The 16,892-nt window shown below is 43.3% G+C and overlaps 1 protein-coding gene across 3 annotated transcripts in view; it reads right to left on the minus strand.

Annotated features, from left to right (window-relative positions):
• LOC132815304 (adenosine deaminase-like) overlaps nucleotides 1-16,892 on the minus strand; it is a 63,599-nt gene that overhangs the window by 32,500 nt on the left and 14,207 nt on the right. For all 3 annotated transcript variants that reach the window (XM_060824151.1, XM_060824150.1, XM_060824149.1), the window contains 2 exons: nucleotides 6,943-7,065; nucleotides 596-739 (listed from right to left, as the gene is read on the minus strand). In XM_060824151.1, the coding sequence (XP_060680134.1) occupies nucleotides 596-739; nucleotides 6,943-7,065 (267 nt within the window). The remainder of the gene's footprint in view (nucleotides 1-595; nucleotides 740-6,942; nucleotides 7,066-16,892) is intronic.

The following is a 16,892-nucleotide window of genomic DNA, read 5'->3' on the forward strand; positions in this document are numbered from 1 at the left end:
GACTATAATTTCCCCTAGACCTTTCTTCTGTTAATTTCTTTGTTGTAACAATATCTCCTTTTGCCTTGGGCCATCCTTCCTTTTTGACATTAATTACTGACCTCTTTTATTTTCCCTTATGTTCTTTCCTCCATTGCTCACACAACTCCCACCCTTCACATGTTTCACCCCCTCCCTGCCCCATCCCGACCCTGATCCCAATACTCTTCCATGGTTCTGATTTATTTAAAACCTATTACATCTCTAATGTGTTCAGTTAAGATGGAAATGTTAGCTTTGCATCTCCACAGATGTTTTCCAACCTCTTAAATATTTCCTGTTGTTATTTCAGATTTCCAGCATCTCGAAATATTTCTCAGAACAGTTTGTTTTCATTTGCAACCAACTGTTTTCAGAGATAACATAGAATAAGATAGACCTTTGTTAATTGCTTTCCTTTGACAATCAGTGAATAATTATACCTGTATCCTTTTGCAATGTTTTATTATTCAACAGGAAATAAAAATGAAAATACTATGCAGTATTTGATTAGAAATAATCTTTTTGTTGTATTAAGATGTTATGGTCACTTCGGATTTTAATTGCATCTACTTACTCAGTTTGTCCCCATGGAATAGGATGAACATTGCAATTTGCAAGGTAGTGTGGGCTGTATCGCGCTTCAAGGTAGACAATTCCTTCTTTTGCTTTATCCTCGGCCAGTTCATAGGCTATTTGTTGAATAGCCTCTCGGTCACCTCTGGGATGAAAGATTAAATGCACTTTACACAGATTAATGGTTTGGATGTCTGTTCAGTCACATCATTACCCAAGTTGCAATTTAGCACAAGTAACACAATAGCACAACACTGAGCTCCTTAATATGCTGTTAGCTCACAGGAACCATCAACAGGTTAATGTCACTGACTAGTAATACATATAATTGTCTGAGTAAGAGCTGGTTCAAGATACTACCTTATTCATAAGAGAAATGCAGAATTTGAAAACAAATGACCAAGTCTCTAATTCAGAGGAAAACATTTACATTTTTACGAGTTTAATAAGTAAATATTAGTTGCTGGTGAATAATGAATACAAAAGACTTTTGATTGTATAAATGATGTCACAGATATTTATTCAGTTCACAAAATCTTCTTTCAGTATTTGCTTCTAAGAGCTGCTGCCTTAAAACCTACCTACAATATTCAACCATATGCAGAAAATTTCCAACAACAGATATACCACAATCATAATTGTTTCAGGATGTTATAAAAATACAAACATCTTGTTTTGCACTTTTATCAATGTATACATTACTAAACTGAGCTAAAGGCCAATTATATCAAAATCCAGCAGGAGCTGGGAAATGTGGATTGGACACAGCTATTTCAAGGGCAATCCACATTTGATATGTGGGAGGCTTTCAAAGATAGGTTAAAGGTAGTGCAGGATAGGCTTATCCCTTTGAAAACAAGGGATAGGAAAGGCATGATTTGTGAACCATGGATGACAGAGAAATTGTGCGACTAGCCAAAAGGAAAGGGAAGCGTGCATAAGTTCCAGGCAGCTAAGAACAGAACGGGTCTTGAAGGAATATTGGGAGACTAGGACCAATCTTAAAAGGGCTCATGAAATCACTTTAGCGAGCAGAATTAAGGAGAATCCCAAGGACTTTTATTCATATATAAGAAGTAAGAGGGTAACTAGAAAAAAACGTTAGTCCACTAAAACTTAAGGAAGGAAGGTTGTGTGTCGAACCTGAGAAAATGGGTCAGATTTTCAATCAGTATTTTGTATCAGTGTACACTGTTGAGAGGGACATGATGAATGTTGAGATTAGAGATAGAAGTTTGTTTACCCTGAATCATGTTGGCATAAGGGGGGAAGATGTTGGGTAGGCTAAAGGATATTAAGGAGGACAAATCCCCAGGACCAAGTGGAATCTACCCCAAGTTGCTGAGAGAGGCGAGATACCTTTGTAGCATCCTTCAACTCAGAGGACTGGAGAGTTACTAATGTTGTTCCCCCTGTACAAGAAGGATAGTAGAAATATTCCAGGTAACTACAGACCAGTCAGGCTGATGTCAGTTGTGGGAAAGTTGCTGGAGAAGGTACTGAGGGAATCTAATTATATTTGGAAAAGAATGAGCATATCAGTGATAGGCAACATGGTTTTGTGTGGGGAGATCATGCCTTCCCAACTGAATAGAGTTCTTTGAGGAAGTGACCAAGTTGATAGACAAAGGAATGGTTGGAGATTAGATTACTTGCAGTGTCAAAACAGGCCCTTCAGCCCAACAAGCCCACACCAAAGAACAACCCACTCAGCTCCATTTATCCCTTCACCTAACACTAGGGGCAATTCAGCATGGCCAATTCACCTAAACTGCACATCTGATCTGAGAGTTCAGGTCCATTGTAGTCTGAAGGTGGCTGCACAGGTGGATAGAGTGGTCTTGAAGGCATATGGTATGCTTGCCTTCATTGGACAGGGTATTGATTATAAGAGCTTACAGGTCAGATTAAAATTGTACATGACTTTGGTTCAGCTGCATTTAGAATACTGTGTACAGTTCTGGTTGCTACATTACCAAAAGGACATGGACACTTTGGAGAGAGTGCAGAGAAGTTTTACGAGGATGTTGTCTGGTATGGAAAGTGCTAGCTATGAATAGAGGTTGAGTAGGTCAGGATTGTTTCCATTAGCAAAAAGGAGATTGAGGGGGGACCTGATTGAGGTCTACAAAGTCATGAAGGGTATAAACAGGGTGGGTAGAGATAAACTTTTTCCCAGAGTGAGGGATTTAGTAATGAGAGGTCACATGTTCAAGGTGAGAGGTGAAAAGTTTAAGGGGAATATGCGTGGAAATTACTTTACACAGAGGGTGGTAGGTACCTGGAATGCATTAGTAGAGGCAGGTATGGTAGATTCATTTAAGGTGCATCTGGACAAATGCATAAATTGGTGTAGAGCAAGGGATACAGATCCATAGGAATTGGGCGATAGGTTTAGACAGTGGATTTGGATTGGCACAGGCTTGGAGAGCCAAAGGGCCTGTTCCTGGGCTGTAAATTTTCTTTGTATATTTTGGATGCCATTAAAAACTGTGCAACAACATATAGCATGGTGGTTCAGTGGTTAATGCTGCTGGCTCACAGCTAGGCAGTAGTGGGTACTGCAGATGCTGGAGATCAGAGTCAAGGTTAGAGTGGTGCTGGAAAAGCATTGCAGGTCAAGCAGTATCCAAAGAGAAGGAAAATTTGGGCAAAAGCCTTTCATCCGGAACGGCTCTTCTGATTAAATATGCAATCAATCTCTACTTCTCAAATCAATCAAATTGCTATTTATGGAAAGTGAGTTAAAATATTTACCTTTTTTCTCTCCGTAGATGCTGCCTGGCCAGCTGAATATTTCTAGTATTTCTGTTTTTAATTTCCAGCACTTGCAGTATTTTGTTTTTCACGTATTAATATCAACACTGCAATATAGTTCATTTTGTAGTTTACATCAAGTTAGCATTCATTGAAATATGTTCATTTGAGTGTGAAAATTTTGCTAAAGATGTGTGACCAGGATGTTTTTGCATGCACAAAACTCATATGGTTTTCCAAATCTTGCTTGATGTTCATGATTAGATTCCTTACAGTGTGGCAACAGGCCCTTCAGCCCAAATAGTCCACATCAACCCTCCAAAAAGTCACCCACCCAGACCCCCTAACTAATGCACCTAACTCTACAGGCAATTTAGCATGACCAATTCACCTAACCAGCAAATCTTTGGACTATGGGAGGAAACCCACGCAGATACCAGGAGTATGTGCAAACTCCACACAGACAGTTGCTTGAGGTTGAGAATTGAACCCAGGCCCCTGGCATTGTGAGGCAGCAGTGCTAACCACTAAGCCGACTGACTCCCACAGCTACCTAGACATTTACGATAAACCGACTGACTCCCACAGCTACCTAGACTAAACCTCCTCCCACCCTGCCCCCTGTAAAAACGCCATCCCATATTCCCAATTCCTTCGTCTCCGCCGCATCAGCTCCCAGGAGGACCAGTTCCAATACCCAGATGGCCTCCTTCTTCAAAGACCGCAGATTCCCCCCAGATGGGATCGACGATGCCCTCCACCGCATCTCCTCCACTTCCCGCTCCTCCGCCCTTGAGCCCCGCCCCTCCAACCGCCACCAGGACAGAGCCCCACTGGTTCTCACCTACCACCCCACCAACCTCCATATACAGCGTATCATCCGCCGTCATTACTGCCACCTCCAAACGGACCCCACCACCAGAGATATATTTCCCTCCCCTCCCCTATCAGCATTCTGAAAAGACCACTCCCTCTGTGACTCCCTCGTTAGGTCCACAACCCCACCAACCCAACCTCCATTCCCGGCACCTTCCCCTGCAACTGCGAGAAATGCAAAACTTGTGCCCACACCTCCCCCCTTACTTCTCTCCAAGGCCCCAAGGGATCCTTCCATATCCACCACAAATTCACCTGCACCTCCACACACATCATTTATTGCATCCGCTGCACCGATGTGGCCTCCTCTATATTGGGGAGACAGGCCACCTACTTGCGGAACGTTTCAGAGAACACCTCTGGGACACTCAGACCTACCAATCCAACCACCCCGTGGCTCAACACTTCAACTCCCCCTCCCACTCCATCAAGGACGTGCAGGTCCTTGGATTCCTCCATCGCCAGACCATAACAACACGATGGTTGGAGGAAGAGCGCCTCATCTTCCGCCTAGGAACCCTCCAACCACAAGGGATGAACTCAATTTCTCCAGTTTCTTCATTTCCCCTCCCCCCACCTTGTCTCAGTCAAATCCCTCAAACTCAGCACCGCCTTCCTAACCTGCAATCTTCTTCCTGACCTCTCCGCCCCCACCCCACTCCGGCCTATCACCCTCACCTTGACCTCCTTCCACCTATCGCATCCCCAACGCCCCTCCCCCAAGTCCCTCCTCCCTACCTTTTATCTTAGCCTGCTGGACACACTTTCCTCATTCCTGAAGAAGGGCTTATGCCCAAAACGTCGATTCTCCTGTTCCTTGGATGCTGCCTGGCCCGCTGCGCATTTCCAGCAACACATTTTCAGCTCTAACCACTAAGCCACCATGGATGGCCTTCACCTGCGATTTTCCTGTTTTGTTCCTGTGCACAAGCATTGTGGAAACCTTGGACAAACTATGTAAATGATGTAGATGGGACACGGGATGACCTAGGATGATGATGTCAGCTTGTGCGAGGGGACATAACTACAAATTGAGGGGTAATAGATTTAAGACAGATGTCAGAGGCAGTTTCTTTACTCAGAGAGTAGTAAGGGCATGGAATGCCCAGCTTGCCAATGTAGTTAACTCAGCCACATTAGGGAGATTTAAATAATCCTTGGATCAGCACATGGATGATGATGGGATAGTGTAGGGGGACAAGCTGAGAACAGTTCACAGGTCGGCGCAACATTGAGTGCCAAAGGGCCTGTTTTGTGCTGTATTGTTCTATGTTCTATGTGACTTTGCTGAGGGTTCTATAGCAGTGCCAGTACTGTGCAGTGGCTGTCAAGAAAATCCTTGAGAAAATTCCCAGTGTTCCCTGCTGACTAGCCCCATCTAATGATAACAAAAGGAACATCTATTTGTCTGAATCGGCCAATACCAGTGGCAAATTGATTTCAGACACCACTCCAGAAGTTAAATACATTTTTGGATTGCTGCACCATCATTATCTGTTACCTGTGCCATTTAACACAGGCCCTAGGAGAAAGTGAGGACTGCAGATGCTGGAGATCAGAGTCAAAAAGTGTGGTGCTGGAAAAGCACAACAGGTCAGGCAGCAACCGAGGAGCAGGAGAGTCAATGTTTCGAGCATAAGCTCATCATCAGGAATGTCAGGAGGATTCGAAGGAGAAATTGTTGAGGGTGAGGACCAGTTCAGCCAATTGAATGAATATGTCGGTGCAAGGGTATTGGTTGGTTTGGCAAGAGACGGAGAAATGGAAGGCTAGGAGGTCTTCGTCATGGTGGATGGATGTGTATAGGGTCTGGATGCCTATGGCAAAGATGAGGCATTGGGGCCAGGGAACTGAAAGTCATGGAGGAGGTAGAGGGCAATGGTTGGTGTTTCAAGATCCTGGACCAAGGGAGACAGGACGGTGTCAAAGTATGCGGAGGTAAGTTCAGTGGGGCAGGATCAGGCTGAGACAATGCATTGACCAGGGCAGTCAGGTCTGTGGGTCTTGTGTGGTAGATAGAACTGGGCGGTGTGGGGTTCCCAGACTATGAGGTTGGAGGCTATTGGTGGGAGATCCCCTGTAGTGGTAAGGTTGTGGATGGTCTGGGACATGATGGTTTGGTGATGGGAGGTGAAGCCGTGTTTGAGGGGACTGTAGGAGGAGATGTCTGTGAGTTGGTGCCTGGCTTCAGCGGTTAAGAGGACAGTGCACCAAATTACCACAGTGCCCCCCTCCATCTGCTGGTTTGATGGTGAGGTTTGGGTTGGAGTAGGAGGGGGTGGAGGGCTGTGCATTGTGAGGCTAAGAGGTTTGGAGTGGGGGAGAGGGGTGGACAGGTTCAGGCAGTCAATGTCATGACGGCAGTTGGACATAGAGAGATCAAGGTAACAAGCTAGCATGGGGTGTCCAAGTGGATGGAGTATGTTGGAGGCAGGAGAAGGGGTCCTCAGAGGGTGTGTGGGAGTCCTGATGGAACATGTAAGCATGGAGGTAGAGGTGGCGGAAGAAATACAGGCCCTGTCAGCCAGCTTGAGTGGATCGTAAAGAACACATGGTATTAATTGAAGAGTAGAAAATATGACCACAATATAAGTCAACAGTCCTCCTTCAATCACCACCATCATAAACAGATATTTGACCAATGATCTCATTAATAATATGCAAGACACTGATATTCAGAAGGACAGTATTATATAAAAATGACAATGTACTTACGCAATCACGGGCATGTAGTAGCTGAACTTTGATAAGACCTCAGTGAGTGTTGATGGTTTGCTGCAGGTTATCAGTTTGTGAAGCTCATCTTCATTTTCGGCTGGTATTTGGATTTTTCTTTTCCTAAAGTAAAGAATATGGACATCATTCATAATAAATATTTGGGTTTCTGTAAGCATTCATGACTTTGCACATTTATAGCGCATTGAATATGAACAACATCCTTCGGTGATGCAGTAACAGAAATAAAGAAAGTAACACCAGGCCAACAAGAGCAAAGTTAGATGGGGTGACCACTAACGTATAAAAAATGAGGTCAGCAGATGCTGGAGATCACAGTTGAAAATGTGTTGCTGGTTAAAGCACAGCAGGTTAGGCAGCATCCAAGGAATAGGAAATTCGACGTTTTGGGCATAAGCCCTTCATCAGGAATGTCATTCCTGATGAAGGGCTTATGCCCGAAACGTCGAATTTCCTATTCCTTGGATGCTGCCTAACCTGCTGTGCTTTAACCAGCAACACATTTTCAACTGACCACTAACGTAGTCAAGGAGGTGGAACTTGAAGGTTCACAAAGCGTTGGGTGAAATGATTTGGAAAATCTTAGGTGATCCAAAGTATTGGCCTGATGGCTGGACATTTTCCAAGAATGGAAAAGGTGAAAGGAGGTAAACATGGAAGGTTGGAGTCAGAGGAATGGTACCCCATAGGGCTGAATGAGATTTCCAAAAGATGGCATTGCAATATCAGAGATTGATTTTTGGTAAGAACAAAAACATTTAATTCAACAATTACCCGTCATGAAATATTCCCATGTTTCCCTTCTCATTCCAAGTTACAATATTTTAAATTGATGACACCCATTACAAACTCTTCTGTTACTCATTAAACTTTTCCTGTTCGCTTCAGTAAATTTCATCAAAAATATCTTTATTAAATCTCCTCTTAGCCTTCATTGCATCAATGGACGCAATCCTGGTATCTCAACTCTTGTATGCAATTCCTTGCCCTTGGCATCATGCTGGTGAAATGATACTGAACACATTCTTTAACTTTTTATGAAATTTCTTCATCCAAACTCCAACTACTGCATCATCATTCCTGTGTATAATGTTGTAAACTACATTCTCATTTGTGAAATTTAAAATGCTGTTAGCTTTAAACCTTTTTCGAATTGTGTCAATACTTTCAATGTAAATTCTGAGATCTATTTGTTTATCTGTTCCTTTCAGTAGGTTCCACATCACAGCACACCTAATTTCACTATTTTTCTTTCTAAAATGTAGCTTGTACTTTTCCACATTAAGTGATAGATCCAACGATTTATAATCATTTTTGCTTTTAATTCAAAAATGCTTTCTTTTCAAAATGAGGATTCCTCCAAAAATATTGCAGTTTTAAATTCAAAGACTGACAAAGTCCTGTGTAAACAGGATGTAAAATGCAATGTTGTACATATAAGTTATCAGAGAAACTTTAAACTGCGAGTGAGAAAGACCTAACAACAAATAATGAGGGCTATCTATCTCACCCTGCTCCCCAAAAACCCACCTCTTGTCAGCGTTTATGTTTACCCTCCAGAAGTACATGAGAACAGAGGCTGTAATTTTAACTTTTATGAAGGTTGAGAGGTGACTTGATGGAGGTATACAAGATGTTGAGAGGCATAGATAGAGTGGATAGCCAGGCATGTCTATCATGGGGGGGCATAATTTTAAGGAACTTGGAGGCAGGTTTTGGGGTGATGTCAAAGGTAGGTTCTTTACTCAGAGAGTGGTGTCTAGGTTAGTGTGGTGCTGGAAAAGCACAGCAGTTCAGGCAGCTTCTGAGGAGCAGGAAAATTGATGTTTCGGGCAAAAGCCGTTCATTAGGAATGGAGGCAGAGTGCCTGCAGGGTGGAGAGATAAATGAGAGGAGGGTGGGGGTGGGGAGAAAGTAGCATAGAGTACAATAGGTGAATGGGGGTGGGGATGGAGGTGAAAGGTCAGGGAGGAGGTTGGGGGAAGGTTTCAAAGAGTACACTGGGTGAATGGGGGTGGGGTGAAGGTGATAGGTCAGAGAGGAGGGTGGAGTGGATAGGTGGAAAGAAAGATAGGCAGGTAGGACAAGTCATGGGGACGGTGTTGAGCCAGAAGTTTTGAACTGGTGTGAGGTGGGAGAAGGGGACATGAGGAAACTGATGAAATTCACATTGATGCCCTGTGGTGAAGTGTTCCGAGGCAGAAGATGAGGTGTTCTTCCTCCAGGTGTCAGGTGGTGAGGGAGCGGTGGTGAAGGTGGCCCAGGACCTCATGTCCTCAGCTGAGTGGGAGGGGGAGTTGAAATGTTGGACCACAGGGTGGTGGGGTTGATTGGTGCGCGTGTCCCAGAAATGTTCCCTTAAGCGCTCTGTTAGGAGGCACACAGTCTCCTAATGTAGAGGAGACCGCATCAGGAGCAACGGATACAATAAATGATATTGGTGGATGTGCAGGTAAAACTTTGATGGATGTGGAAGGCTCCTTTGGGGCCTTGGATGGAGGTGAGGGAGGAGGTTTGGGCAAAGGTTTTGCAATTCCTGCGGTGGCAGGGGAAGGTGCTAGGATGGGAGGATGGGTTGTTGGGAGGCATGGACCTGACCAGGTAGTCACAGAGGGAATGGTGTTTGCGGAAGGTGGAAAGGGGTGGGGAGGGAAATATATCCCTGGTGGTGGGGTCTATCTCCACCCCTTTCTGCCTTCCGCAAAGACCATTCCCTCTGTGACTACCTGGTCAGGTCCACCCCCCCAACAACCCACCCTCCCATCCTGGCACCTTCCCCTGCCACCACATGAATTGCAAACCTGTGCCCACACCTCCTCCCTCACCTCCATCCAAGGTTCCATAGGAGCCTTCCACAGCCATCAAAGTTTTACCTGCACATCCACCAATATTAGTTATTGTATCCATTGCTCCCAATGCGGTCTCCTCTACATTGGGGAGACTGGGTGCCTCCTAGCAGAGCGCTTTAGGGAACATCTCTGGGACACCCGCACCAATCTACCACACCGCCCTGTGGCCCAACATTTCAACTGCCCCTCCCACTCTGCCGAGGACATGGAGGTCTTGGGCCTCCTTCACCGCCATTCCCTCACCACCCGACGCCTGGAGGAAGAACACCTCATCTTCCACCTCGGAACACTTCAACCCCAGGGCATCAATGTGGATTTCACTAGTTTCCTCATTTCCCCTTCCCCCACCTCACCCCAGTTCCAAACTTCCAGCTCAGCACTATCCCCATGACTTGTCCTACCTGCCTATCTTCCTTTCCACCTATCCACTCCACCCTCCTCTCTGACCTATCACTTTCATCCCTACCCCCACTCACCTATTGTACTCTATGCTACTTTCTCCCCACCCCCACCCTCCTCTCCACCCTGCAGGCACTCTGCCTCCATTCCTAATGAAGGGCTTTTGCCCGAAACATCGATTTTCCTGCTCCTCGGATGCTGTCTGAACTGCTGTGCTTTTCCAGCACCACTCTAATCTAGAATCTGGTTTCCAGCATCTGCAGTCATTGTTTTTACCTCAGAGAACGGTGTGCGTGGAATGCACTGCCAGGGTGGTAGTAGAGATACATTACGGACATTTAAGCGACTCTTGGATAGGTGCATGGAAGATAGTACAATGAAAAATATGTACATTAGTCTGATCTTAGAGTAGGATAGAAGGCCGGCAAACATCAAGGGCTGCAGGGCCTGTACTGTGCTGTTGTTCATTTTTCAGAAACTGTCCAGAGCTATTTTCTTGCCTACTGGTGCTTGCTTCCTTTTTCCAATAAAGCAACTTCTAATCCACAATCTGACTTTCAGACTGAAGACTACCCAAAAGTCCTTCCCCCAAGCCAAAGCTAGTCTTGTGTACACTCATGACTGTGGGGCCAAATTTCATCCCAATGCCAGCTACAAGTTTGCTGACGATACCACCATTGTAGGCCGGATATCAAACAACGACAGGAAGGAGATAGGATGCTTGGTGTCACTGTGCAAAGATAAAAATCTCTCCCTCATTGTCAGCAAAATTAAAGAGTTGATCATCGACTTCAGAAAGAAAGGAGGAGGACCCTGTGCCCACCTACATTAACACAGCTGAGGTGGAGAGGGTCAAAAGCATCAAGTTCCCAGGAGTGATGATCACCAACAATCTGTCCTGAACTACCCATAGTAATAGTCAAGAAGGCACAACAACCACTCTTATTCCTCAGCAGGCTCAGGAAATTGAGCAGGTCCGTAAGGACCCTCACAAACTTTTAAAGCATTCTATCTGAGTACATCACAGCTCGGTACGGCAACTGCTCTGCCCAGGACTGTAAGAGATTACAGAAAGTTGTGAACATAGCCCAGAGCACCACGCAATCCGACTTCCCATCCATTGACTCCATCTGCCCTTGTTGTTGCATGAAACAACATCATCAGAGACCTCTCCCAACCCAGTTATAATCTCTGCCAATCTCTTCCGTCAGGCAGAAGATAAGAAGCTTTACCACACCTAGCAACAGGTTCAAGAACAGCTTCTGTCACGCTGCTATTAGATGCCTGAATGGACCTCTTGAATTTCGAATCTCATGTTGATCCTGCTTTTTGTGCACCTCTTGTGTAGCCATAACTTTGAACACCTCGCTCTGTTCAATCAAACTATGATCGGTATGTCCTTGTATGGTATGATCCCCCTGTACTGTATGCAAAATAAACTTTTCACTGTACTTAGGTACATGTGACAACAATAAATGAAATCCAATCTTTCAGGCTTGTTAAAAGCTCCTTGAACTTAATCTCTTTTATCTAAGTGCATGTTCCCACTTATAATGAACAATAGAGATTCGTTATCTCTAATCTTTCTCTCTTTGTCACAGAATCTGTCTCAGATTTCTGCAGACTGACCTATGAGATTCAGATATACGTTAACAAAAGCCCTCTAACTGATATTACAGTGGCTTGCTATGGATTCATTCCCACAAAGCCCATTCCCATGTCAACATGAATCCCAACTCCATTCTATCCTGGATCTATATGGTTTAAAGTATAACTGTTTACAGAATTTAACATTCCTATCACATGCTATTCCTAGACAAGTAAAGGGGAGGACCTGCGGACAATCAGCATAACCTAAACGAGTGAGAAAGAGGAGAACTCTGCGTATCTGAAACAGTGTGAGACAGAGTGCAAGCCTTAATGAGAAACTAAATACTTTCCTTTCGTGTTTAGAAAATTATTTTTTTGTTGCAACTGGATAGAGGGTCTATTGATGAGTGTTAACATTCCTCTTTATTTTCTGCACAAAATCTGCCCTGAACAGTTTGGAACTTGTATTTACTTATACGTTATTCACAAATTCTCTGATCAAGACCACATTGTACTCTTAGATTATCTTCTTCACTCCCACTACACCACCAATTTTAGTGTCATCTGGAAACTTACCTCCAATACTCTGGTGACTGACATTTTTTTTATTTCAAAAATATACATTATTCACAAATTATCTATATTTTTGAAATTAAAAAAGTGTCAGCCACCAAGGTATTGGAGGTATAGTTAGTAAGTTTGCAGATGACACCAAAATTGATGGTGGAGTGGGCAGCGATGAAGATTATCTCAGAATACAACATGACCTTGATCAGATGGGCCAGTGGGCCAAAGAGTGGCAAATGGAGTTAAATTTATAGAAATGTGGGTAGCTGCATGTTTGTAAGGCAAAGCAGGGCAGGAATTATACAGTTAATGGTAGGGACCTGGGGGTGTTGCCAAACAAAGAGACATATGTAATAAGCGTATAGCTCCTTCAGAGTGGAGACAGGGTGGTGTCATCTGGCATTTGGCATATTTGCCTTCAGTGGTCAGAACACTGAGTTATAGGAGTTGGGAGGTCATGTTACAGCTGTACAGGACATTAGTTCAGCCACGTTTGGAATACTGCATTCAATTCTGGTAGGTCTTCTATAGGAAGGATGTTGTTAAACTTGAAAGGGTGCAGAAATGATTTACAAGAGAGTTGCTGGGATCGGAGGGTTTGAGTTACAGGGAGAGACTAAATAGGCTGGGGCTGTTTCCTCTGGAGTGTTGGAGGTTGAGGGGTGACCTTCTAGAGGTTTATAAAATCATGAGGGGCATGGACAGAGTGAATAGCCAAGGTGTTTTTACAAAGATGGAGGAGTTCAAAACTAAAAGGCATAGATTTAAGGTGAGAGAGCCAAGATTTAAAAGGGACCTGAAGGGCAACCTGTTCACACAGAGGGTGGTGCCTGTATGGAGTGAGCTGACAGAGGAAGTGGTGAAGGCGGGTACAACATTTAAAAGGCTTCCGAATGTGTGCATGAATGGAAAGGGTTTAGATATGGCCCAAATGCTGGCAAATGGGACTAAGTAAGATTAGGATATCTGGCCGGCGCAGATGAATTGCACAGAAGAGCCTATTTCTGTTCTGGATGACTCTACGACAGCAGCTTCATAAACAGCAGAAGAGGGAGAGACAGCAGGATCAGCAGTTTCTCAAACACTGTGAGGGAGTTGGCACTGAAGCTTTATAAAGAGAAGCATGAACCTGCATGAGGAGGACAATGACCACAAGGGATAAGCCCAGAAGTAAAGAACCCCTTCAAAATCGCCTGTCTCCACCTGACAGTGTCGAAGTGTGACATTATAGAAAAATAGGCACGTGATTGGTAGGTATTTCCACCAAAGGCAAAAAATCACAGCCAGGAGCTCCTGAGGATAGCTCCCACCGACTAAGGAAGGGAAGCTCAGGGCTTGGGGGAGGGGAAGGAGAGATCATGGATCTTTCCAACCATGGAAAGAACATGAGTGCTGCGACCAAGGGAAGGCCTGAGTTCACAGCTGGGAGCTCCTCCTGTTCTTGCTTATTTTTGCCCACGAATGTCGCTGCAAAAGGGACTTTGCTTTTAGTTTTCTCTTTTCACCTCTAGCTTGGAGGTTCCTGTCGCATGTTTAATGTCAGGTTTCCCAAGTCTTGAGAAAGTCTGTCTGACAACTTTAGAAAAAAGGCTCCAAGGTGAACTGTCAGAGCCTGATTTAAATTTGTTTCGAAGTGTACTGCCTCATCACAGCGAGGATATTTGTTAGGAATCTGTGAGGTTCTTAAATAGTGAGTCTTTGTGTTTCATTTCTACCTTCACTGATTTTCCTCTCCCTTAGAGATGGAGGGGTTAATATTAAGGGTAAATCTCCATCTTACCACCAATCAATCTCCCTTTCAAATCACCTCTAACAATTTTCATTTTTTATGTGCCTATAAGTTCCATTAACATTTCTCTTTCTTATCTCCTAAAATTGCTTTCATTACCATTTTTGACCTTTTATTCTCCTTATTCACTTCTTTACTACTTCAAAACTTCTTATAATATTAACATTATGTTCTAATTTTATCATATCCTCCCCTTTAAAGGTTTCCCTTTACTTTGAACTCTCTCATGTATCCATTAAATCCTATTCCCTGTTCATCTCACAGGAATGTATTTCTTTTCATTTCAGATTTGAAAATATCCCATTGTTGATCCATCTATTTGCAAACTGTTCTGCCCAATTATTAGGCGTGAAAGGTTACAACTTATTTCCTCTGTCGACAGATTCTGCCTGATTGCAGCTTTTACTCCTTTTCTTTCTTTTGTGTCCAATTTGGCTCTCTGATAGTATTTTTGCTCCCATGAAAAAAATTGTGAAGATCTACTCCAGAAAATTGAGACCATGATGCAGACTGACAGTTCAGTGTTGAGATTGACTGACCCTTGATGTTTTTGTGACTGGACTCCAAGATCCATTTTCATCTTCAGGTAACTGCATGGACCATTCTCATTCTCCTTTAGCCAAATTCAACTGTCTGTACTCTCCTCTCCGTCTAACAATTGCTTATTTCCTGCTGCTGACAACCTCTTGATCTCAAATGGTCACTCAAAAATGACTTTGGTCTCCACTGTCCCTCCATCTCTGAAAGCAAGGTTTCCCATTACTCAGACTGCTCCTTTTTGGTTTGATTTCCACCTTATTAAGAACTGCTTTTATCAAGAAGAGCATGCTATAAATCTGAATTATTGCCAGTGGGAACGATCTTTTTGTTGCCAAACAGATGGTACATTCCTGAAGAAGGACTCATGCCCAAAACGTCGATTCTCCTGCTCTTTGGATGCTGCCTGACCTGCTGCACTTTTCCAGCAACACATTTTCAGCTCACTTCTCTGTAGTCCTACCACTTTTTGAGAGCATAACTTGCCTTCCATTAATTTGTCAATGGGTTAGATTTAGGACTAGAATCACACTTAGAATCATAGGAAATAAAAGTAGGATCGCACCAATGGACCTCTAGAGTACGCTCCACCATTCAGTTAGAGTATTGCCAATTTCCATCTCAATACCATTTCCTGTAGGTTTCCTGTATCCCGTGATGTCTTTAATACCTAGAAATCTATCAATCTCTGCTTTCAACATAATCAAGTGGAAAATGTATCTTCTTGTTTCCAATGGCCTCTTTCACCATTTCTTTGAAACTATTTGCATCTGTCTGTAACACAAAATACAAATGGGCTAAATGGGCAGGTAGACATAAAGGTGGGTAAAAGTGAAAGTAAACTAGGGAACTAACAGAGGGTTAAATCATTAAAAAGCATTAATACTTGGAAATGAACATACTGGTCAGATTGGAGCTTCAACTTGAAATGTACAAAATGAATCACACCAATATGTCTCATTTGCTAGTTTGTGAAAAAAATATAATTAATAGTGGGGCTGGAACAATGTATGGACCAGAGAGCACTCATTTTGGAGTGAGTGGGAGCAAGATCTCATGGATGAAGGAATCAGGTGCTGCTTTTCAAAAGGTTTCCCTTTTTGTCTGTCTGTTTTTTTTTCATAGAAAATCATATATAATTGAAATTTCTACAATAGTACTGGGGGGGGGCACAGTTAAACAGATGCACACAACTTTACAAACCCATAAATCAGAAAGGTTCAGAAACAGTGTCAGCACATTGGAAAGAAATACTGTTGATATTGCAGTCTGACACTGATACATTCCAATATTAAAAGCGACAATATTTGGATAGCTGCCATTAAGGAAGTAAGAGAGGGAAGTGCAAGAAGTTGTACAACAGAACAAATGTGACAGGAATGTGCATTTTTGCTGATTAATCAAATATAAAATCTTGCAAGGGATAGATTTAGATATCCTGCGAGTAATTGAGTAGAAAACGGTTTGTTAGCAGTTGGGCAGTTTCATCGTTTAATGTGAAATGGTTGGATATTTAGTTCAGTTTCAGGTAGATTTGATCAAGTTTCTGTCCATCCTGCGATGAGTGACTGATGTCAGTCACATGCTGAGCTCATGACTTGCCACTGGTTATTTTGGTTTTCCAGTTGCAATCTCTTCTTAAGATAAACCTCTACTGTGTGTGGATTTCATGTTGACCTCCAATTTTAGCATTTTTCTGCTCTGCAAACAGTTTTGAATGCCTTCTGTACTCCTGCAAAATGGTTGCTATCAGATCTCCTCTGACAGTCTGCACTCCAATACCTCCCTAACTTTGCTCACTGCGCCTGTCTTAAGTTTAAGTCAACAGTTTTGTCAATGTAGCATTCTAACTTCACCCTGCCTACTGCAAATTGTTATTCCACCATGCAACTGTTAACTTTAACTCTGGACTCTATCGTCTAGTCTTCTATCAACTTATGTTTTATGATCAAGATTTTTATGCATCCTCTCAATTATTATGTACTCAGAGCTACATCACTTGAGTTCTCCCTGTGTCCATTAATTATGCATTTATCTGCCACTATGAACCTGAATCCATCACTAAATTTCCATTTTTACAGTCTCTTTTATATTTAGTCCTCTTGGATTACTCTTTATTACCATGCCTGTTTTTGCTTCTCCTCTCTTAATTACTCTGCTCTCCCAAATGCCTGTTTCAACCTTTTAAAATACCTTGA

Source organism: Hemiscyllium ocellatum, chromosome 4 (genome assembly GCF_020745735.1).
Source record: "Hemiscyllium ocellatum isolate sHemOce1 chromosome 4, sHemOce1.pat.X.cur, whole genome shotgun sequence".
Lineage (NCBI taxonomy): Eukaryota > Metazoa > Chordata > Chondrichthyes > Orectolobiformes > Hemiscylliidae > Hemiscyllium > Hemiscyllium ocellatum.